The sequence below is a fragment of the Pollachius pollachius genome (genome assembly GCF_949987615.1).
Source record: "Pollachius pollachius genome assembly, chromosome: 10".
Classification (NCBI taxonomy): domain Eukaryota; kingdom Metazoa; phylum Chordata; class Actinopteri; order Gadiformes; family Gadidae; genus Pollachius; species Pollachius pollachius.
Genome location: NC_136943.1, coordinates 15,654,459 through 15,677,558, shown reverse-complemented (window position 1 = coordinate 15,677,558; position 23,100 = coordinate 15,654,459). Strand labels below are relative to the sequence as shown.

Here is a 23,100-nt window from a genome sequence, read left to right as displayed (position 1 = left end):
GGTGAAAGGGGGAGGAGTGGAGGAAAGGGAGAGGAGGGGAGGGGTTTGAAGGAGAGAGGAGATGAGTGAAGGATCTAGGAGGAGAGGAGTCTAGTGGATAGAGGAGCAGATGAGATGTAGCAAACAAGAAAGGGGATGTTCACAGCAGATGTCTGAAAAAACATTCACTGTTTAATTAGAGAGAAAGAGAGAGAGAGGGAGAGAAAGGATAATCAGAAGGAGGTATAGAGAGAAAAGACTAGAACTAGAGAATTAGATAATGAGACTGCATGAGGGGGAAAGGGTGAACAGAGGACAAGAGGGAGAGTTTGACATAGAGAAAGAGAGGGTTTAATGAAGTGTGTTAATAGAGGAAGAGGTTTAGTCCTCATTATGGAACAATGCTGAAGATGATGCATGTGGTTTCTGTAGAAAAACAAAATGCTACTTTACCTTCGAGGGAAGGAGAGAGGACGGGGGGAATGAATGACGTTGAAGGGAGATGAAAGAGTTGGTGATGAAATGAATAATGGAATTGATGTGTGCGTGTTCTCTTCTCTTCTTTTATTCTCATCTCTTCTCTCTCCCCCCTGTCCTAACAGCTGCTCCCTCCTTCTTTCCTCTTTTATTCTCTTCTCCTCTCTCTCCACCCTCTCCTCACCCTTCTCCCTCGACCTCCTCCACCTTTACTCCTCTTTTCTCTCCTCACTTTGATTCTCTTCTTGCATTATTTCTCCTCTCCTATCCTCTTCTCTCCTCTTTATCGCTCCTCGCCTCTCGAATGAAGATTTATGGGAGATGCTTGACCCTTGAACCACAGCCAATTGCCCTCAGTCTGTGTGTGTGTGTTTGTGTGTGTGTGTGTGTTTGATAATAGATAGAGAACAGGGAGGGTTGCACGGAAGATGTGTGAGGGGGTGTGAAGGGATGGAGTGGGCAGCAGAGACAGAGAAAGGGGTAGTGTGATGGGAGAATGGCTGATCTTATTACTGTATAATGCATCCTACTATATAAAAACACATTTCCTAAAAAGGTGCCGTTGCCCTTTCTGTCTTCTCACTCTGGCACATTTTTTTTCCCCCTTATTTTGTGTAAATTTCCTTGCCTCCCTTTTTCTCCTCAGTGTAAAGCAATGTGGATGCATTAAAGGTGACATTTTATACCACCAGATGTGAGCATGATTAGCCGTTACGAGCCGTTCTGACAATCTGCCTCTTCTGACATCATAAGTGGGCGTGTCCACCTAGATGTATGACAGATTTTTTTTCAAAACGGCTAATCACACTCACACCTGGTGGTATAAAATGTCACCTTTTAAATAACATCTAGAAACCGTTTCATCTCATGTCAGGCAAATTCATTTATGGGTGCTCAGAGGGTCCACTGTTGAATCAAGCGTTCATCTCTCCATCAGTTTAGAACCCATTAGGTCATCACTAAGGTTGATGATGCTTAAACTTCTGCATGGAATAGCAGTGGTTGAGCCGGTAAGGTAGAGACTAATGGTGTACACACGGGGGCGGGCTATTGGACACAGAAGCATAAATTAGGCTTCATTGCCATGAATCCCATGTGGAGTGTCAGACAGGGGCAGCGGACGGAGACGCTTGTTAAAAGGACCCCGGTGTGGAAGCTCAGAGCCAGGGGAGACGCTGCTGAATCACAGCTGAGGCCGATCGATACGACAGCAGCCGTATCTTACTCGCTTTACTACCTCTCCTCCACACATCCCTCCTCCTCCTCTCCTCCCTCCTCCTCCTCCTCCTCCTCCTCCTCCTCCTCCTCTCCCTCCCTCCTCCTCCTCTCCCTCCCTCCTCCTCCTCTCCCTCACTCTTCCACCTATCCCTCGTTTTCCTCTTCATAACTCTTCTTCCTCTCCCTCACTCTTCCTCCTCTCCCTCTTCCCACTCTTCCTCAACCTTCCTCCTCTTCCTCACTCTTCCACCTCTCCCTCGTTTTCCTCTTCATAACTCTTCTTCCTCTCCCTTACTCTTCCTCCTCTCCCTCCTCCCCTTCTTCCTCAACCTTCCTCCTCTTCCTCCTCCTCTCTCCCTCATTCTTCCTCTGCCCACTTATCTTCTATCTCTTCCTCCTTCTCTCCCACAACTTCTCCCCACTCTTCCTCCTCTTCCTCTCCCTTTCATATCCACACTCTTCCTCCTTCTTCTCCCCATCATCCTCTCCTCACTTTCCCTCTGACTCTTCCACGAGAGACAGAGGGAGAGGGAGATAGAGGGAGGGGGAAAGAGAGAGGGGGAGAGGGGGAGGGAGAGAGAGAAGGGTGATAGTTTGGGAAAGAACAATCATTTTAAGAGCTTGAATTGGAGACGGACAGACAGAGAACGATCACAAATCAAAAGTCAGATGAAAGGGCGACTCTGAGAGGGAGAGCGGGCTCCATCATAACCACATTTCTAACCTGTTGTATCGGCGGTGTGTGGGACGCAGCCAGAGGTTGAGAGCATGGGCTGATGAAATCCACACCAGCCTTCCCTTGTAGCTGTGTAAGAGGGGCTGTGTGTGTGTGTGGTGGGTGTGTGTGTGTGTGTGTGTGTGTGTGTGTGTGTGTGTGTGTGTGTGTGTGTGTGTGTGTGTGTGTGTGTGTGTGTGTGTGTGTGTGCAGGAGCCTCTTGTCCCACTGAATGCACAATCTCAAAAGTTCCAGTCAGAGTTATTAAAAGTAGTTTCATTAAAATTGAGAATCTGTATCTCTTCAGACTCCGTTACCATGGTCACGGGCCTCACGTTCCGTCTCAGTGGGCGACACATTGGGCTTAAATTAGGTCCTCTGGGTTTTTATCCTGCATACTAACCAGCGGTCCCGCTGCTGGTTCACTGTCTGGATGTGTGTGTGTGTGTGTGTGTGTGTGTGTGTGTGTGTGTGTGTGTGTGTGTGTGTGTGTGTGTGTTTCAATCCTCTAAAGATTTGGGTCTTGTTCACAAAACCACTGATATGTTAGAACACAATCAACCGCTTGAATCAATTAGACACTAATGTCTATTTTTATTTACTTAATCCCGCCATTTAATCAATTAGACACTAATGGGCAGTCCTATTCCTCAGATAACAACCCTTTTAAGGACTACAACTTCCAAAAAAAAAATCTACGATGGGCCACTTTTCTTATTTTACATGGTCCTTGATCATTTCATAAAAACACCAAGCTATTCCTTTGATCCTACCTCTCCTGTCTGCCAGAATAGTGTTTTTTTGCGAGCCAAATATAGTGCACATGATGTCCAGCTGTTTGTGTGGATTGAGCTAGTTTACTTTGGCTCTGCTGGCTCACAGCCTTGTTATAATTCTCTATTGGATGGTCACTATAGCGACGCCGTGGGTCTCTACATAACGGTGTAGCCATAGCTGATGTGCACCTACGTGATCCATTTTCCGGAATACCTTTTGATCGATAAGATGAGCAGGTTCCCATGTATCTATTTTTGCCTACTCTTAGAATCATGTTGTTGCGCCGGAACCATTAACGCAAGCCCCGGTGTAAAGACCCACAGCAACTCGAGACAACACAAATATAGTTCAATCTTTACTGGGATGTGGTTAGCTGCTTGCTGTGATGCTGTTAGCTCACTGCGGCGCCGCTACCTTAGTTGCAGTTGAGTTTCTGCTTGGGACCAGAACGCAAAACATTTTATTAAAGCCGAGGGGGGACTGTAGCATATACAGAGGTTGTTTTGTTTTAACTGTATTTCTAATAAAAATGCTTTTACCTCGGGTACTTTCTTGGGTGGCCCAAGAGCGGGTTATTGACGCGTCGCAGTTAATAGCGCTTCAAAATCCAATTTAATGCTTTGTAAGGAGATGAACAGTCTCATGAACATTTTCCGTGCAAAAGGCGCAAAGAATACACAAGAGTTGAGGAGAATTTCATCTCCTCCTGCTCTCATCTTCTTTCTTTGCCCTCCTCTTCCTTCCCCTCCTCCCCTCTCTCCTCTTCTATTCCACTTACCTTTCTTCTCCTCTCCTCTCTCCTCCTGTCTGGTACTCTCTCCCCCGCCTCTCTTTGGATCCTCAACATTATATTCAGAAAAAACCCAACACGTTTGCATAATGGTGAATGCTAAGGTGGGGTGTTTGTCCGACAGATTAGGTCTTGGTCAATAAGTGCGTGGAGAGAGTCAACACACGCCGCTCCGACAGCACAACGCCGTGTGAGACATCCCACCCTCCCACTAGCTGTCTTTCAGCTCCACTGTCCCCATTAATCCTCCAGTAAATATTGAACATTGTGTTTGCTCTTGGCTTCAGACCACATCCCCCCCGTCCCCTGGCTGTTTGTACAGCACTCTGTGTCCACACATAGATTGAATTGGGCTCTTGTGGCTTTCAGTAGGTTCCAGAGGAAGACGACGATGATGTTGGACTCCTGTTGTGAGAACTAGAGATAACCTTCTGTGTTGTCTAATCTCCTCACACACACAGACTGACAGGAGACTTTCAGAGACAAAGTAACAGCCTTTACCAAGAGAAAATATGGGTTGAGGGAGAAGACAGAGATGGTCTCTTTCCTTTGAATGGGTGACGCTCGCGAGAAGGATGCTATCCTCGTCTTCCCTCTGCAACTCATATTTAGTCTTTGTCAACTTAGTTTTGCTTTGTCTCCGGTCGTGTTCCCTGACTCTGTTAGTTGTCAGTGATCGCTCTATAGGAGATCAATTTGAAAAGGTTTCAATATTTATTTTGGAAATAGATGTATCCCTAGCTTAAACAGGGAGATCATGTGAGCATCTGCGAGTAATTGAGATTCCTGTTTTTAGATCGAGGCCTGAGGCATCTGTCATTTGATTGGTTCGGAAACCAAGATATCATTCAAGAGATGAGTCTGCCCTGGTTGTTTTTTGAGACATGTGTGTATGCGTGCACGTTCGTGTGTGAGTGCCTGTGTCTGTGTGTGTGTGTGAGTCTGTTTGTGCATGAGTGTGTGGGTAGCACACAAGTTTGGCTCCAACTGCTCAGCTAATCAATTTGTTAACCCAATTATTATCTGAAATGCTTTTTCTGCTCATTTGTGTGTACGTGTCAGCATGCGCTGCTACTAACAAGCTAGCACAATTTAGAGGAGTCCTACGATTATTTTCATGGCTGTGTAAAGGAAGCTGTGAAACACAGGGACTTTTATTAGATCGTTCCACACATGACTGTGTAGGAACGATCTGGTTCTGTTAAGCTCAATAAGAGCTGTTAGCTCTGTGATTGGGGCCCGGCACAGGTGTGTGTGTGTGTGTGTGTGTGTGTGTGTGTGTGTGTGTGTGTGTGTGTGTGTGTGTGTGTGTGTGTGTGTGTGTGTGTGTGTGTGTGTGTGTGAGCGAGCTTATTAGTGCCTTTTGTTTGGGGTGATGTGTGTGCTTAGTGTCTGCTTGAGTGAGTGAATCATTGAGCGTTTGTGTATCTTCCATTTTCGTGCTTTTGAGCAGAAAGCTTGCACTTCAACCAACCTGAATTTCTAGTCTGGTCAAACAATGCCATTAAGAGCATGGCGTTAAACTTTCAAGGGTTAAATATGCACTTGAATAGCGTAATACGCTGGATAATGGCGTTCAGGGAAACAGTATTAGGCTCTGTTGAGTGATTCTTTTCTCTCCTCCCACTCCCGTTCCAACAGATGGCGGACCAAGCAGAACCTGGACTACTGCTTCCTCATGATGTACGCCCAGACCAAAGGAACATACTATGTGCAGGTAGACCCCCACCCCCTACCCCACAGGCCCTATGACCACACTACCCACAACTACATCGCAAACGCCAAGCACATACCTCTATTATTGTAGTCACATACCTCAGTACTATTTACTGAAGTCTGGAATCCACACAAATCTGGAAGCTCATGTTTTATTTGCTCTGGTGTGTGCATCTGCCCCCCCCCTCCACCTGTTCAGACAGATTTCCAGCAGACCTGGCCTGGGGTCGGGCCAACCACAACTGTTTATCTAATGTATGGGGCCGGTTTGAGGAATCTTCATGTTTCACACGTTTGGGGGCTCTGATTGGTTGTCGGTCTATCCAATTACATCCAGAGGCTTTTTTGGCGTGTGGTCGTTGATAACGATCCTAAGCAAATCGAACACGAAATGAGATGTTGTGGACAAATACGCGGTTGCGAATTGCTCTGTAATGCCAGGCTCCATATACTGCATACTATACCGCATACTATTTCCACCATTTGTGGGGGAGAAGTTGATCTTGTTGCCTGAATATTTTCACAGAAATTTAAAGTCCTTAACCTATTGTCTGCTTTGGGAGGGGAAAAAAGTACTCACTTCTGCTGGCTTCTGTCACCTCAGCCAATGAGGCAGCTGCTTACGGTGCTGATATTATTCCACCATAAGCAGCTCTGATGGGGATATCAGGTCCATGCACTCCATGTACTGAACCGATAGGAGGGGGGGGGATGGCGGGCTCCAACGCAGTGCTTTCCTAACGGGGCTAACCAGACTCCCTGAAGTGTTGTGAAACAGCTCTCCCTGCCTCTGACAGGAACATAGAGTCTGATTCTCTTTTGACATCGCGGTCGCATCCGACCAGGAAGGAGATGTCTTAGTTCCTATAGGAGCGGATGATAATTGGAGTGGGACATGGTAATGACTGCCAGGCGGAGTCCTCGGGAAGTGGCTATACACATGGGCTCTATGAAGCCTGCGTTTGGATCTACTTCCTATGTCTCCATGAGGACACAGGAAGATGGTGAAAATGCTGGCAGTCACATGCCGCCGAGGTCGGGAGATTGTAGGGGTTATCTAGGTCTGGCTTGAGATGTTGTTGCTAAGGGTAACAAGAGCACAGAGTAGAGAACAGAGAGGCGCCCTAGCAAACACACTCCACACACATCTGACACTCTCTGACAACACCTTTCTCTCTCACTCTCACTCTCACTCTCACTCACACACACTCACATATATATAACAGCATACAACTGTCACGCACACATACCCAGACTAATATATAGAGGTGAACACACACACACACACACACACACACACACACACACACACACACACACACACACACACACACACACACACACACACACACACACACACACACACACACACACATTCCAGTTTTTACAGTGTGTTTGCTGTACCAAGCCTATGTGTTCTCTCTGTTTCCTTTCTCTGTTCCTGAAGTCCGTCCTACCGTCTGTCCTGCCACACAGCGATCTAATATCTGCATTATTTCATTAACTTGGCTGTAATTTTATTTACCCCAGATTGCAGCCTACAGTCGCACTAATAGGAAGAACCATTATGGCTTCACTTTAAATCGCCTTCCACTCTGAATTGTATTTACTGCCCAAGAGGGTTCAATTATGGAGCAGTTTGGACCATATGTTGGCAATCACTAAACCCCACCGCTGCAAATTACAACTACTAGTGTCTAATTAGGGTTAAAAGCAGATGTATTGCATTGTCACACACCTTATGCACACCCTTGTTCACACACACACTTACAGACATTTACTAAAGAGGCCAGTAAATCTTGAGTATGTTTTCACTTGATCTCTCCTCTTCTCTCATCTGCTTTGCTCTTTTTTTTCTCTGGTTCTATCCTACTGTATCTTTCTCTCCTCCCATGCTCTTCTCTATCCTCCTCTGTTGTCATATGCTCTCCTCTTCCCTCATCCTAATTCCTCCTCTCTTACACCTTCACTCCTTACGTATCCTCCCCTCCCTTCCTCTCCTCTCCCCACTTCACCTCCCATCTTCTTCTTTGCGTTCTCCCTCCCAGTTGGAGGATGACATTGTGGCCCGTCCCAACTACTTCACAACCATGAAGAACTTTGCTCTCCAGCAGCCCCTGGAGGATTGGATGATCCTGGAGTTCTCCCAGCTGGGCTTCATCGGTAAGGGTCAACGCACCTAACCCATTTAATGAGGAGAACCATTGCAGCTATCTTGGCATGTTTCTTCACCGAAATGCCAAGGATTACCAACTCACCTAGCATAGCATGTAGCCTAGCCATAAGATAGATAAGGATAACCAACTCACCTAGCATAGCATGTAGCCTAGCCATAAGATAGATAAGGATCACCAACACAGCTAGATTAGCATGTAGCATATAATAGGATAACCGTTACACATAGCCTAGCATGTAGCCTAGCCATGAGACAATGTAAACCAACGCACCTAGCTGAGCAGCAACACGACAAGGTTAACCAACCCACCCAGTTTTGCATGTAACCATCAACGCGACAAGGTTAACTAACATACCGAGCTTAGCATGTAGCCTATCCAAAATACAAGGTTAACCAACACACCTTTATCTGAATTCCCTGTAGTTGCTTTGGATAAAAATGTATCATAAATAACTAAATATTAGCTAAATATATGTAAACTGCATTAAGTTTTGAGTTGTGAGAATGGTTTGGCACAGGGGTTCCATCCAATGGGACTACTTTGGTGACAGCCATTGATATCTATAACTTTGGGAATTACAAATGTTAACTCTATGTTAACTCTGCTCTAATAAAAACCATGTAGCGATTTTTAGCTGCAAACTTGCTGGTTCAGTGACTTAAAAGGCCACCCTTAGTGAACTTAATCCACCAATTAATTAAAGTGCCAGCCCTTCTGTTTGACCTTGCTCTCCAATTATACTCTATACCAATCGATTGCTTTTATCCATTAAGTGGACGTGCAGCCATGGGGAAAACCAGGGCTAGCTGATGTGGAACAAGAACATGGATTGTTCTTGTTCTCAGGAACTTCTGAAAACAGATTACAATTCGGTCTAACGAAAGGTGTATTAAGGATAACTTCTAGTTCTCTTAACAGAATTGGACATTCCCAGCGTTTAAAAAATATAAGAGCTGAATAAGTAATGAATATTTTTTTCTCCAAGTTAGAACTTTGAGTTGCTAATAAGCAAACAGACTATCACTCTAGTGACTGTAGATAACCTTCTGAACCGGAAACTGAAACCAATTAGATTAAGCAACCAAAATCACCATAGCAATGTATTTTAGCATTTTATTCTGCTGACGTCTATGCCCCTGCCCTAGGGCAAGATGATCTTCGGTCCTGCAAAAGTAAAACTAAGCAGCTTTGTGCGCCGAGTCACCAGTCACACCACATCTGGACGCCAAACTTATGCCCTCATTGATCTGGATGAGGTTCTCCTTGTCTGCCTGGCCTGGGTTGATGGTGGTGCTTGTGATGGTGGTGGTGGCCTTAGGGGGAACTGGCTTCGACAGCACACAGGGGTCAGGCCTTGCAGCTTTGGGGAGCTGGTTGGGTTTAGAGGGCCAAAGCGAAGCCACTGTGTCTGCTTATCCCGAGAACCCAGAGGTCTCGTCTGGGTCTCTGGGTTTGTAGGAAGGATCGCTGTGTGGTGCCAAAGATGGGAAGGGGACGAGGGGGGAAAGGGGGCGAAAGTAGAGTGAACACACACTACTCTCTGCTCTTGTGCTGTGACGCTTCCAGATTATCATTCTCTTGGTGTGTGTGTGTGTGTGTGTGTGTGTGTGTGTGTGTGTGTGTGTGTGTGTGTGTGTGTGTGTGTGTGTGTGTGTGTGTGTGTGTGTGTGTGTGTGTGTGCGTGATATTTCTTTCTGACTGTTCTTATAGGTCAACTAGTAGATTGTTGTATATAAGACACGCACACTCGCTCTGACTAGAACCCACAAACCCACACAGACATGCACACTGTCTCACACACACACACACACACACCACCAGTATGCATTTTCTTTTGTGTGGGTAATAGTTTTCTCCCATGTCATTTTGTGCGATCTTGTACCTACATATATACACGCAGTACATACATCCAGAGTATTGGACTGTCTGATTAGCATTACTTTAACCATGCTATTTTACCAAGTGTGTGTGTGTGTGTGTGTGTGTATGTGTGCATGCTTACCTGTGCATGTGCAGATTTGTGTTTGCCACATGCCTTTGTACCACGTGAGATCTAGGATTTAGAGGATTTAGACGCGTGTTTGGTCGAGATTCTAAAGTCTTATGGGAACCCTCAAACCTTGTGGGAACAAGGGTACTGAGAGCTGTCGGTTTGGTCAGAAGGCAGCTATACAGGAACATTCAGAAGAGACACACAGGCCGCTATTCATCCGCTTATCTGCTAACTCTCAGATAATGCATGTTATTCAAATATCTGACTTACGTTCTCCTCCCCAGTTCTTTCTTTTTCTCTTTAATAATCAACCCATCATATGGAGATATATTGTATATCTTAACTAGTCATCATAATGAGTTAATAAGTACATACAATCCAAGCCAAGAAAAATAAACAGCAATAGTCAATTATCACTATTCCTTACATCAGTGTGAAGTGAAGACAATGTAAACAATTCATCATATGAATATTTAATGCTAGTAAGACATGCATTAGATATGGATGAGATGGATGAGAATAGAGTATTAGTGCTTTATGTCCTTGTTTTCCTGAGACAGATTCTCATAGAAAACCCCCACTCCATAGTCTCTCTCTCTCTCTCTCTCTCTCTCTCTCTCTCTCTCTCTCTCTCTCTCTCTCTCTCTCTCTCTCTCTCTCTCTCTCTCTCTCTCTCTCTCTCTCTCTCTCTCTCTCTCTCTCATATATACCCATCTGTCTGCCTTACTCATTTTCACACACATAAAATACACAGCATCACTTTCTTTCCCAAGAGCTTTTGCTTCTCCACTCTATAGGTTTCTGAGTAAACCCATCGTGCAATAAATTCTCTCGCTCTCTCTCTCCCCCATCTTCCTCTACCTCTCTCTCGCTCTCTGGATCTACCGTAGCGGTCTCTGAAAAGGCCCTCATTAGAGAAGACATCCCAGGAATTCTCCATGGAAACTGTCCACTAATCATATACAACGATCCGACCCTGTATACCTGGGAGCAAGTTATATAAATAAAATAATATAAAGATATATATCAGCTGTAAATTTGTCAGAAAAGAGGGGTAGATAGTAGAGAGGTCTGTTTTCAAAGTAGTTGAAAACAAACTAGTTGTTTCAGGGGGGAGTCTCAGATATGAAGATAGGGTTTCCTTTTAAGGGTAGAGGGGTTGATATGAAGGCATGGGGTGATTGTTTCACGGGCAGATATCAAGGTATAGGGGTATTTATTCAGGGTAGATATGAAGGTATAGGGGTATTTTTTCAGGGTAGTGGGTATTTGTCAGAACCTGATGCACCAGATTGTTTGCTACGCAGAGCCATCTGGGAAGCCATCCTTCAAAACTGTTTGGAGAAGGGCAGGTTTATTGGCAGGCGATTGGATGAACCATCTATCAAGGGATAACACTGTCTGTCACATATCACGTAGTCAACGTAGGACCCTGTAGGTCTGAACCACTGTGGTTAGGCGTGTAGCAAATACCTTGAGGCCTAGCAAGATCGATTCTCATGTGATCATTTTGTACTGTACTATATTTCAGAGGAGAGGTTTTTTTCAGAGTAGTGGGGTATTTGGGAGGGGGGGGAGTTCAGAGTAATGGGGTATTTTTCAGCATGGGTGGGTGGGGGGGGGAGTTCAGAGTAGTGTGGTATTTGTCAGAGTGGAGTGGTAGATATCAGGGTAGAAAGGAATTTTTCAGAGTAGTGGGGTTTTTGTCTGGGTAGATGCCGTTTTCTGAGCTTTTAAGGCAGAGCGGATTAGAGTGAGTTATCAGGCCGGGATTAGCTGGCTGTGTTTCTGCTTCACTTATTGTTTGTTTTTCTCCTAGCAATTAAATATCTAACAGGGATTTATCGATCAAACCTAATGTAGTAGAAGAAGGCAATATATAATAGTCATGTTTCATTGCTGCCGGAGAGAGGGCAGAGATTGTATAAAAATATATTAGGGAGAGAGTAACTGTTCCTTAGACGCCTGAATATTTAATTGATATTCTATGTTATGACAAATTCCCTTTATATGTTATTTCATATATACCTGTGATCTGAAAGGAGTCAACTCTTGTCAACTGCTGAAGAGCAGAGAAAATATGGCTTGGTGCTTCTTCTCTCTGACAGTTCTATAGGTCACCATGTAGACTATAGTCTGTCTAAACCACAAACACAGGCACAAATTCTGAATCACACACACACACACACACACACACACACACACACACACACACACACACACACACACACACACACACACACACATACATACACGCACACTGACTATACCACACATGCTCAATATCACACCCATACACATAAGACAACCTGCCTGTCTTGATTTCGTCACTCCCCTCTCTCCTAGTCTCTCTTTTCCTCTCCTTACCTCCACTCCTCTTCTCTCGTCGCCGGTCCTCTCTTCCTTTCCTCTCCATTTCTCCCCTCTCCTCTCCTCTCCTCTCATCCAATCTCTTCATCTCCTTTCCTCTCCTCTCCTCTCTTCTCCTCTCCTCACCTCTCATCTCCTCTCCTTTCTTGTTCATTCACCACCCCTCTCCCCTCCCTGCCCAATGGTTCTTAAACCAAATGACTTCAGGAGAGAAGAGAGGATGGAAGAGGGACGATGGAGCGATCCAGTCACTTTGACAAGTGATGGAGCTCTCTTTCCCTCTCTTACATTGTTGATGTATTCTTTTCAGTTTAATAATCATAAAATCCATAGTGTGTGTTTGTGTGTGTTTGTGTGTGTGTGTGTGTGTGTGTGTGTGTGTGCAAGGATTTTAGCATTTGTTATTAATGTTTGTTTAAGTCTTTCAGTGTACGTCTCTCTATGTATCTACATTTTCTCTTAGTGTGTGCTTGCTGTTTGTGTGTGTGTATGAGCGTGTGTGTGTGTGAGTGTATGCGCGTGCGTGTGTGTGTGTGTGTGTGTGTGCGTGCAATGTATGTAATATCAACACGTCTTTGAACTGAACCCGATTGAGCTGTGAAGCCTGAGGGCGGCTGTGTGTTTTGGTTGTCCTCCTTAATCTGGGAAACCTTTCATGAATTAGTCCCAATTTAATCCCAGCCCTTCCTGTTAACCCAACATTTAGTTCCTTTAGACACTAGGAACTGCCCAGTAAACCCACAAGGGTACTAATAGAGTATGCCTACGTTTCTTCGGCTCAATGTAGACAGATGGCCCGTTCTGTCTGCAGGGGTTTTTAAACGTTGTTTACAGCCAGCCCAGCTCTGCTACTACAGGGTTTAACACGACCGCCAGCGGAAGGTCAGACCAGCACGCTCTGTGGTGGAAACTTTCTGTTGAACTCACAGTGGGAACGTAGACGGTGACGGTCACCACAGCTCAGTCCAAACACTTCTCAATCTGAATCTGTATCTCCTCTTTCCCCAGGTAAGATGTTCAAGTCGATAGACCTGTCGCTCATCGTAGAGTTTATGTTAATGTTCTACAAAGACAAGCCCATCGATTGGCTGCTGGATCACATCATGTGGGTCAAGGTGTGCAATCCAGAGAAGGACGCGGTGAGTTTCCCCTCCAACTTGAAATTCTGCATAGTGCCAGTCACCTTCAGATGTGCACATTTGATCCCACCCTTCTACCTTACCTTGAAAGGTATGAAGGCAATGTTTTCAGATTTATAAAGCTCTGGTGCTGTCAGAAGTTTGTCGGAAGTTAGAAATAGCACCACCAATGGTGACACTCATTCAAGGATGTGAAACAACTTTGCTCCTATAGCTCCATGGTCTCCTAGCAACAGCCACATCATATCACAGAGAGACGAGCATAAAAAACAAAGCTTTCGTTAATATCCCACCTAAAGCGGTCAGCAAACCTCATGCGGAAAATCCGTTTGGCGAGATGCAGATGACAGCAATGCAAACATTGTGTGTGATTATCAGGAAAAGCAAGGAGGGCGTGATTTATTTGTATCTGAAGTTTCTTTTGAAGTATGCTGACCACTTTAGCAAGACAAGCTACGAGTACCAAGGAATCACAATACAGTTTACTAGAGATATATGAACTGTCTCGGTTTTCATTTCACTTTTTGGTGACTAGACAGCAGACCGAAAGGATTAACATACTTAACATGCCGTCATTGTTGTGCACTCTTAGTGAGGTCGTCCTCTTTAAAAATAGAATAGAGTTGATGCCGCTACTAAATGATGTATTGAAGCTGTGCTGTTTTATATTCTTTTTTATCATTTGTTATGCTTTCACCGCTGTAATAGCAGTGTGCTCTTGTTCCCACACACTATACTCAAGTGGGCCTGAGACTTAGTTACAAAACACACTCTGAAATTTATGAACTGTACAATTGACATATTCCTTCCCTTCTCACTTACCCTCTAGGCCCAAATACTAGTTAATATAAAATATATACAATATAACTAATTATACTCCCAAACCATCACCTCTATCTCTCGCTCTTGCTCTCTCTAACAGAAACATTGTGACAGACAGAAGGCCAACCTGAGGATTCGGTTCAAACCATCTCTGTTCCAGCACGTAGGGACCCATTCCTCCCTTGCTGGGAAGATCCAGAAACTCAAGGTACACCTGTGTGTGTGTGTGTGTGTGTGTGTGTGTGTGTGTGTGTGTAACCAAAACTCAGCTCTTTTCGCACTCCATCCTGTACACTGTCCTTCCCCAATCAAACCTTCATGTGTTGATGTTATAAGTCACCAACAATCATTTGAAAAAGTATACTAATGTCTTCAAGCTACTGTTGATTAACAGTAAACACTGTAGTTTACAGTGTTTACTGCTAACACAGCTAATACAGTGATTGAATTAGGCAGCTCCTTGGGACCAAGAGTATATACAGTGGTAGTACTGGTCGTCTCTCAGTCAGCCACAGTACACTACCCATCATTTCAGCTGGCATTGCTTTCCCCTGCAGAAGATTTTAAGTATTTTTGTGTGCCGATGTCTTGCTAGTTGTGGTTTTGTCTGCATATTCGAGTCTATCATTTCAACAATGTATTGACAACGTTTTCGATAAGATGTCGATATGTAGTGGGGGAGCTTGCAGGTTTTGGTGAAAGAAAACAGGAATAGTCCTGGGTTTGTTTGTACCGCCTCAAGAGAAGTAAAGTTTCCAAACTGCAAGGCGTGTGTTCTTTTCAGCCGGTACGGGGTTTCATCTGATTCCCATCAGAAGCCCGTCCAGAGGCTGTCAGCTGAATGCCTCTGATCTCTGTGTTAAGAGCTATCGCCACGCCGACCCGCACCGCAATCCAACCCCATCAATTAAGTATTGATCTCTTTGAACCCCTGCTCAGCACTTTGTGGATGAGATTGAACCCTGGGTACCGCACAAGCTAAATACACTGAGCGGTTCCACAGGTGTTCCAGGAGTCATACAAGTCCATAGAAAATAAAGACAAGAAAGTTGTAGATTCTTGCCATTTTTGTCACTTTGCAGACGCTTTTATTCAAAGCAACTCAATGTGTCATGTCGCTGAGGAGTAGGTAGGGGTTAAGGCCCTCTGCTCAATGATTCCAGGTAGACTGCAGCCATCGGGTTACAAACCCAAAACCTGAGCGTCAAACACTCCCACCGTTAGAATATCCTGTCCCCCGTTTTGTTTCCAATTTTCGTCAGCAGAAGCAGAACCACTTAATGTCCCATCTCATCGAAATGTGTCATGTGGTTCAAGTCATCTTCAAACCTGCTCCCCGGCTCACCCTCTTCCACACCCTGTCCGTCCCCACTGACCCTCACCCCTGACCCTCAACCTGGTTCCAGGACAAGGACTTTGGGAAGCAGACCCTCCACAAAGGCCACGCTAACCCGCTGGCGGAGGTGACCACCAGCCTAAAGACCTACCAGCACTTCACCCTGGAGAAGGCCTACCTGGGGGAGGACTTCTTCTGGGCTTTCACGCCTGTGGCCGGAGACTTCATCCGCATGCGCTTCTTCACCCCTGTCCGCATCGAGAAGTGGGTAATGGGTTGTGTGTTGGGGGGGGGGGTGTGTGTGTGTGTGTACCATGTATTTTGTGGCGTGTGTACCGAGTGTGTCTGTGTGTGTATTTTGGGGAATAATATTTGTTTATATTGAAACTGCTGATTCAGCCTTCAGAGTCTTTTGGTTGACCCAGTTTGGCAGAGCTACCAGGAAATGGGACCAATGGCCTCTCTCTCTCTGTCTCTCTGTCTCTCTCTGTCCGCCACTCTCTCTCGCGCTCGCTCTCTCTCTAGCCCTCTCAAGCGCTCTCTCTATTTCTCTCTCTCTCTTTCTCGTCACTCTTCCCTTTCTTCTTTCTCATGAGCCCCAAGTCCAAGGCTAATTTGTATGATTTAATTAAAACTTGAAAATGACATCATGATTCAACAAGAGCAGTCAGGGAATAGGGTTCTGTGGACAGTCGGGCCTGCGGTGAACTCTATATGTCACTCACTCCGGCTTTCTCTCTTTTTCTCTCGTTATTTCTCTTTTCCTCTGGCAGATACTTCTTTCGGAGTGGAAATATTGAACATCCGGGAGACAAACTCTACAACACGTCGGTGGAGGTTCTGCCATTTGATGTGAGTATCACACAAACACAGACAGGTTTCGCTTTTGAACTCGATGCGTGAAACTGGACCTAGGCCTTTAGCCCTGTAAGCCAGGTGCTGTTGACAGGGATTTGCATGTCAGACAGAGAAGTGAAATGCAAGCTCATGTGGTCACTGGAGAAGCCGGGTAATGCTGGGTCTGACTGAGACCCGGAGCATCCTAAGACCAGGGTCCTGTGTCCAGAGAACTGGACCGGAACTAGAGAGGGAGAAGTGAGAGGGAGAGGGAGAAGGAGAAGGGGTTGGGGTTCCCAGCAGGGCTATTTTTAAAAAAGATCAACTATAACCCCTGCGTTGAATAGCCAGTGTATATACAAGGTGGGTGTCTTGCATTAATGTTTGTGTGTTCTTCCATCAGAACATCCAAGGGGAGAAGGAGGCGTTAAGGGAGGGGACAGAGAAGAGTCCAAGGTACCATAGAACAGAAGACGGCTTCATCTGTATCGGTGAGTCATGCTGTTGTTGCGTCCTGTAGGTCAACAGAGCAGAAACTCTTTCATGTATTTGACCTGCACGTACTGGCACACACACATGGTTCAGGGACGAGAGGACCTCTAGCAGACTAGCCAGAGTCCAGTCATATCACTGTGTGCGTATATATAAACAATACCCCCTTCGCCGCCTCCTCCTACTCTCCCACATGTAATAATGCAGCCGCTAGCATATGCAAGCTAGCTGTAGCCTGTAGCATACTAGCAGTGATGTCATGGTTTTTTTTGGGACAGAGTAAGCAGCCAACATTCCTCTGCTTTTGTTTTTCTCCACCAATTAGTTTGGCTTCTACAGAACTCTCTCTCTGTTGTTCCTTCACACATAGATTGTACAAAACAAATCACATTGTTCCAGTTCCAATGCTTCCATTCAGAGAACCAGACATTGGGTCTTTCTTTATTTCTCTCTCTCTCTGTCTCTCTCAAATGCATGCACGCACGCACGCACGCACGCACGCACGCACGCACGCACGCACGCACGCACGCACGCACGCACGCACGCACGCACACACACACACACACACACACACACACACACACACACACACACACACACACACACACACACACACACACACACACACACACACACACACACACAGACACACAGGAACACACACACACACGCGTGCACACACGCACACACACAATCACACACACACACACGCGTGCACGCACACACACACACACACACACACACACGCATGCACACACGCATGCACGCATGCATGCATACACCTGCACAATTTCTTTCATGAATTGGTCAGGACTTACAACCTGGCCCCGCCAGACACAATGTATCGCGATCGGCATTGACTCCCATCCCCTTTGAATTGGATGTGATATGGCGCCGGATTAGGGTTGTGGGAAGGGGGCTTGAGGGAACATTGCAGGGGGGCGCGGTATGAGTTGAACTTCAGTTAATCTTAAGCAAAATAGCGATTAGTGTAGTGCATTTTCGACTTTCAGTGAGTATAGACAGCCTCATTGAATTTCATCTCCTGTTTTTAACTACTTCCATCGATAAAGTTGTAAACTCCCCCAAGCAGCAACTCCAGAAGGTGTGGGGTGTGGCCATTCAAGTCCTGCACGGTCAAGCCATTTAGCCTACAGCCATTAGTAGTCCTCTCAAGAACTTCACGGAGACTGCATGTTTTTCTTAAGAAACTTGTAGGTTTTTAATTTTGGGATTGTGTGAGCAGTCAGCAGCCAGATGTTGAGCACCAGTGATCCCAGATGTTGCAGATCCTCAGAGCTGTCAAACTGCATGAAGTCTCGAAAGAAACCCAACTTAATTGAACCCTCAGCTCCCGCCTTAGTATAATCTTCGGAGTGAATTCAGATACTTTCAATCATTACAGAGCAGGTAGGGCTCAGGCCTTGCTCAAGGATTCCTGCAGGTAGACTGTGGAAACTGGATATCCTACACGGTACCTTTCAGCTGGGATTTGAACACCATAGCAACTACACTATCCTCCTGCCAAGGATAGTAGGGGGATATAAATCGAGTTTGGTCATATTGAGCCAAACAACCATGTCAATGTCATTGGAATTATTGCGACTGCTGGATACATTGTCTGTGTTGAAATGGTTATCATGCGTATCAGTATATATGTTGGCTGTGTGTTCCTGGCTTATGAAGCTCTGAACAGTGCTATTCACGTTGATTGTGTGAACCATTGTAACCTCATTTGGTTATGCTAAAATTATTCTGTTACACAACGACGACACGTTGTGAATTCACACATTGAAGCACATTCCCTTCACTATTTTTTTATTTGGCTTTGCCCCGTTGGTCCATATCACTCTTTCTGGATGTGGAATACATATTTTTTGATGAGGAACCCCGGTAGTATTTGTGGTCATAGGGGTCCTGCTCAACTGGCAGAGCATTAACATAAACACTACCAGGATTAACAGTTTGATTCTCTCTGGGGCCCAGCCATGCTAAGAATGTATGGAACGGGGCCGTAAGTTCATTTGAATAAAGGCATCCACCGAGTAGCATGCATAACACTGTGATGAAAGTCGTCACACCTGTGTTGCTCACAGAGTTCTGTCCTGGCAACCCTGTGTGCTGTTGCACATTTTTAAACAGTCTCTCCTTACCTTCCCTCTCTCTCTCTCGTCCCTCTTGGAGCCAGAACTCACGGTGTCATTCACCGCGGGCCCTCTAACCTGTTCATCAATATTGCAAGACGATTGGAGCCGATCGATGGTAACCTGAAACGGCCACGCTCTCAGAGACAATCAATTCATTTCACTAGCCTGGTGTTGGTGTCGTTTTGGAGAGGTTCCCCGGTGTTTGGCAGTGTCAGCTTCGCTTTAGTTAAAGTGTCTTCACCTCACCTCACAGAGAAGAGGAGAATGAGTGGTGGGGGGATGGGGGATGGGGACATCACATTTCCCTTGGTATGTGAAGTCCACGTACTTGCATCAAAAAAGAAATCATCTCCAACAGAGATCATATTTGGGGCAAACTGCTATAACGATGTTACAGGAGGCGCTGTTTATGTTTGATTGTCCTTTTAGTTTTCGGCTTCAAACGGTTGGATTCGAGCACCTACAGGGCTAACCTTCTTCTAACTCCATGTTATTATTATTATTACTTATGTTACTATTTTAGAAAGATTCTGAACTGAGCTTGATTAATGACGATGGATTTGACTCAAGCAATAAGGAGACACACAGAACTAGGAATTTATGAATATTTATGTCTTGCTCCAGACCATCCAATGTTCTGTAATTAATCGCTAGTGCAATAGGGACTTGAACATGTCTCATTTGGTGGGGTTTGAATCTACAACACTTCCATCCACTACTTAGTGAGTTACACAGGCGATGAGATTGTGTAAAAAAAAAAAAAAGCCAAATGTTTTATACCATCCTCATCATCAAATGACTGCTGGTGGCCATATTGTGCACAGTATCTCTTGTTTGTTTGTGATTTTTTGAAAAATATAATGTCCTGTAGAACAAACGGATACTTATATTCTTTGTGCTTTTCCTTCACTGTATCTTGCACTCCCACGCCAGACTTCCACTGCACCAACTTGTTATTAACACTTGTTTCTCCTGTGTTCTCAGGAATGTTCCAGAACGGGATTGCCGAAGGGGAGGTAGACCCCAGTTTTGGGCCCTTGGAGGCATTCCGCCTCACAGTGCTGACGGACTCCCCAGTGTGGGTCATCCTTAGTGAGGTGAGACACTGTGAAAGGGTGAAAAGTCATGTTTGACTAGAAGTGATTTTTGTCTCCTATAATGGGCAATGCATTGTTATGATGTCTCAATGATCAACACATCACTGTAAGTCATCAAGTATGTTATTGAATCAATATTGCTTCTATAATGACAATAATCGTTACATGTGTTGATGGGGTTATTTTGCAGATCTTCATCAGAAAAGCAGAGTGAACTCCTACCGTCGCCAACCCCAGCCGATCTCCCCCATCCCCAGCCACCCTGCCGCTATCCCCTCTCCCTTAGCAATACCTCAAACAGCCACTGACCGTTCAGCAGCAGAGCAGAACGGAAGCCTTGAGAGGAGCGTGGACCCTCCCAGGACTCCGCTGACCGAGCGCCCTCGCGGGTGGTGCAATAGCACACCCTGCTGGCCGGTTTTCGGCTCTGCCTCGATCTATGAAAATCCTGGCAGAGGAAGGAGATTAAGGACGAAACGTTATTATTATTGAGAAGGGGCTCTTCTCGTGACGCGCCTTGGAAATGGAAGACACAGTACACACAAAGATGATTCTTAAGACTCTGTATTTAGTACAAATCTGTATTTATGTGTACATAAGTTGTGCGTTGAAAACACTGGTTTAATTGTCAAACGGCCTGGGATGGGATAGCCCCGCCATTTTTGATGATGCTTTAACATTGAAGTCACTGCTTGGAAATCAAAGATGTTTTTGCATCTTCACTGTCCTTACTCACCCTTTTCCTTGGGTGGGAAAAACAGACCTGTCTGGATCATTCTACTCAACATTATCCCGCCAGTATATTCAAGTAATAACCACGTATTTGGAAATATGCATATTAATGGTCGCGGTCACCTGAACAATCTCTCTGAGTGTGTCAATATGTATATATAAGGACAATGAGCTGGGGAGGTATGGAGAGACAAATTTAGCCGAGAAAGTGCACAAATGTCAGAATTTTAAATATAAAAAATCAATAACGTACTGCAGTAGACAGGTGTTTGTGAAGCCTTGTTAGAAGTCGTTGGTTGGAACTCCTCTCAGCCATGTTTGCCAACAGTGGGTAGGCTGTAGTGATTTGCCTTAATGTGACATAAGGAGGCCCAGTGTGGGTTGGTACCAGATGTGCAGCTTACTGTGGAGTGAAGGAGACAGATGGGGGGGGAGACAAACAGAATTGATAAAGGAACAGAAAGCCTCCGGTTAGCGTCTCTTCCTCCATCTGTTTCTTGTCAACGAGTAGCAAATGGAAAAGATTCTGCCTGAAATGATTGAATCACACATCTTACCGCATCAACTGATGTAGGACATCTATTGACTGTAGGGCGAAACCGTGCGCTCGATCCCGTGTCCTCTTTCTACTCCCTCCTGATCTCTCCTCTTTCCTCTATAGTCTAATGCCCTCTACTCTATTGCTCTCTCTTCTACAGTCCCTTCCTCTACTCTAATGCCCTCTACTCTATTGCTCTCTCTTCTACAGTCCCTTCCTCTACTCTAATGCCCTCTACTCTATTGCTCTCTCTTCTACTGTCCCTTCCTCTACTCTAATGCCCTCTACTCTATTGCTCTCTCTTCTACAGTCCTTTCCTCTACTCTAATGCCCTCTACTCTATTGCTCTCTCTTCTACAGTCCCTTCCTCTACTCTAATGCCCTCTACGCTATTGCTCTCTCTTCTACTGTCCCTTCCTCTACTCTAATGCCCTCTACTCTATTGCTCTCTCTTCTACAGTCCCTTCCTCTACTCTAATGGTCTCTACTCTATTCCTCACTTCGCCCCTCTCCTCTGCTCTATTCATCTCTAATGTGCTCTACTCTACTCTATTCTACCAGATGGGGTCTACCAAGATTTCATTTATTTGTATCCGTATTTCACACATTTGAGGTGTATTACTGAAGGGTCTAAGCCTGACCTACACACAAGTCTGAAGAAACAGACGCCCTATATTCAAACAGTATGGGTCGGTTTTTTATTAAATGAGATCATATCTCTGAAACTATTGGTTTATACTGAGCAGACCAGCATTTTCAAACACATTTTCAAACCTTGAGTTCCTGAAGGTTTGAAACGTTTGACGCAACCGTCTCGTGGCTTGTGCTATCCATTTGGACGTTACTTTTACCACACAGCATTAGTAGGTCTACCAGTATGAAGTAGATGGACATGTACATGGTAGGACTGCGTCTCAGAGATGTCATGTGACAGTGGTCCATCTACATCCACAACTCCACAAACTGTTGGCATCAGGAACCATCCAGCCACCTTTTTTCTTGGGAGATGCACTGGAATGCCTTGCTATTATCTTCCTGTGTTGTATTTTGTATCCTTTAGATAAACTATAATTGATTATGTTAACTTCTATCCAATCTGTGAATTGTAATAAAGCCAGAGATTTAAAATTATATGGTTTATCTTTTGATCTTTTTATGGATTTGTGCAAGTAAAATATCAATGCTAAATGATATAATTTTAAGGGTTTTAAGGGCTTTTGGGGGCCAGTTTCAATGATTTGGAATTGACCCAATTGATTAGGACACAAATCCATTCACATATTCCATTGAGCTTTCGGGCAGGTTTTTTTTACCAGCATCTTCTACTCATCTTTAGGTGATGAACCAAAATGGCCAATATCTCTAGGTAGGCTTGGGTAGAGATCAGTTTGTGAGATCAAAACTTGGTCACAATAAATAAGTCAGTGCATTTAAAGTGTTTAATTCGATATAACATTAAAAGTTAGGCCTATCGTTAATCTATCCCCTGTAGTAGTTCTCTAGCAGCGTGTAAGCTCCTAGGGTATTTGCAAAATTTGCTGTATTTATATATATATATATATATATATATATATATATATATATATATATATAACATTTGGGCTACGGGATCATATGACAAAATGAATTGGAAGGCGTATTAATTTTTTAATAAGGTCCCCGTGTATGGGACGCAAAACAGAATTAACAATATAACCTTGTCCGTTTGTTTTTATTTTTAGATTAGTATAAAGCGGTATAACATAACG

General features: G+C 44.8%; 1 protein-coding gene across 1 annotated transcript in view; it reads left to right on the top strand.

Annotated features, from left to right (window-relative positions):
* mgat4b (alpha-1,3-mannosyl-glycoprotein 4-beta-N-acetylglucosaminyltransferase B) overlaps positions 1–22,483 on the top strand; it is a 64,020-nt gene extending 41,537 nt beyond the window's left edge. The window contains exons 7-15 of the mRNA XM_079744770.1: positions 5,598–5,673; positions 7,721–7,835; positions 13,221–13,351; positions 14,274–14,381; positions 15,580–15,773; positions 16,283–16,361; positions 16,750–16,837; positions 19,970–20,082; positions 20,273–22,483. Of these exons, the coding sequence (XP_079600896.1) occupies positions 5,598–5,673; positions 7,721–7,835; positions 13,221–13,351; positions 14,274–14,381; positions 15,580–15,773; positions 16,283–16,361; positions 16,750–16,837; positions 19,970–20,082; positions 20,273–20,296 (928 nt within the window). The 3' untranslated portion in view covers positions 20,297–22,483. The remainder of the gene's footprint in view (positions 1–5,597; positions 5,674–7,720; positions 7,836–13,220; positions 13,352–14,273; positions 14,382–15,579; positions 15,774–16,282; positions 16,362–16,749; positions 16,838–19,969; positions 20,083–20,272) is intronic.
* The last annotated feature ends 617 nt before the right edge of the window (positions 22,484–23,100 follow it).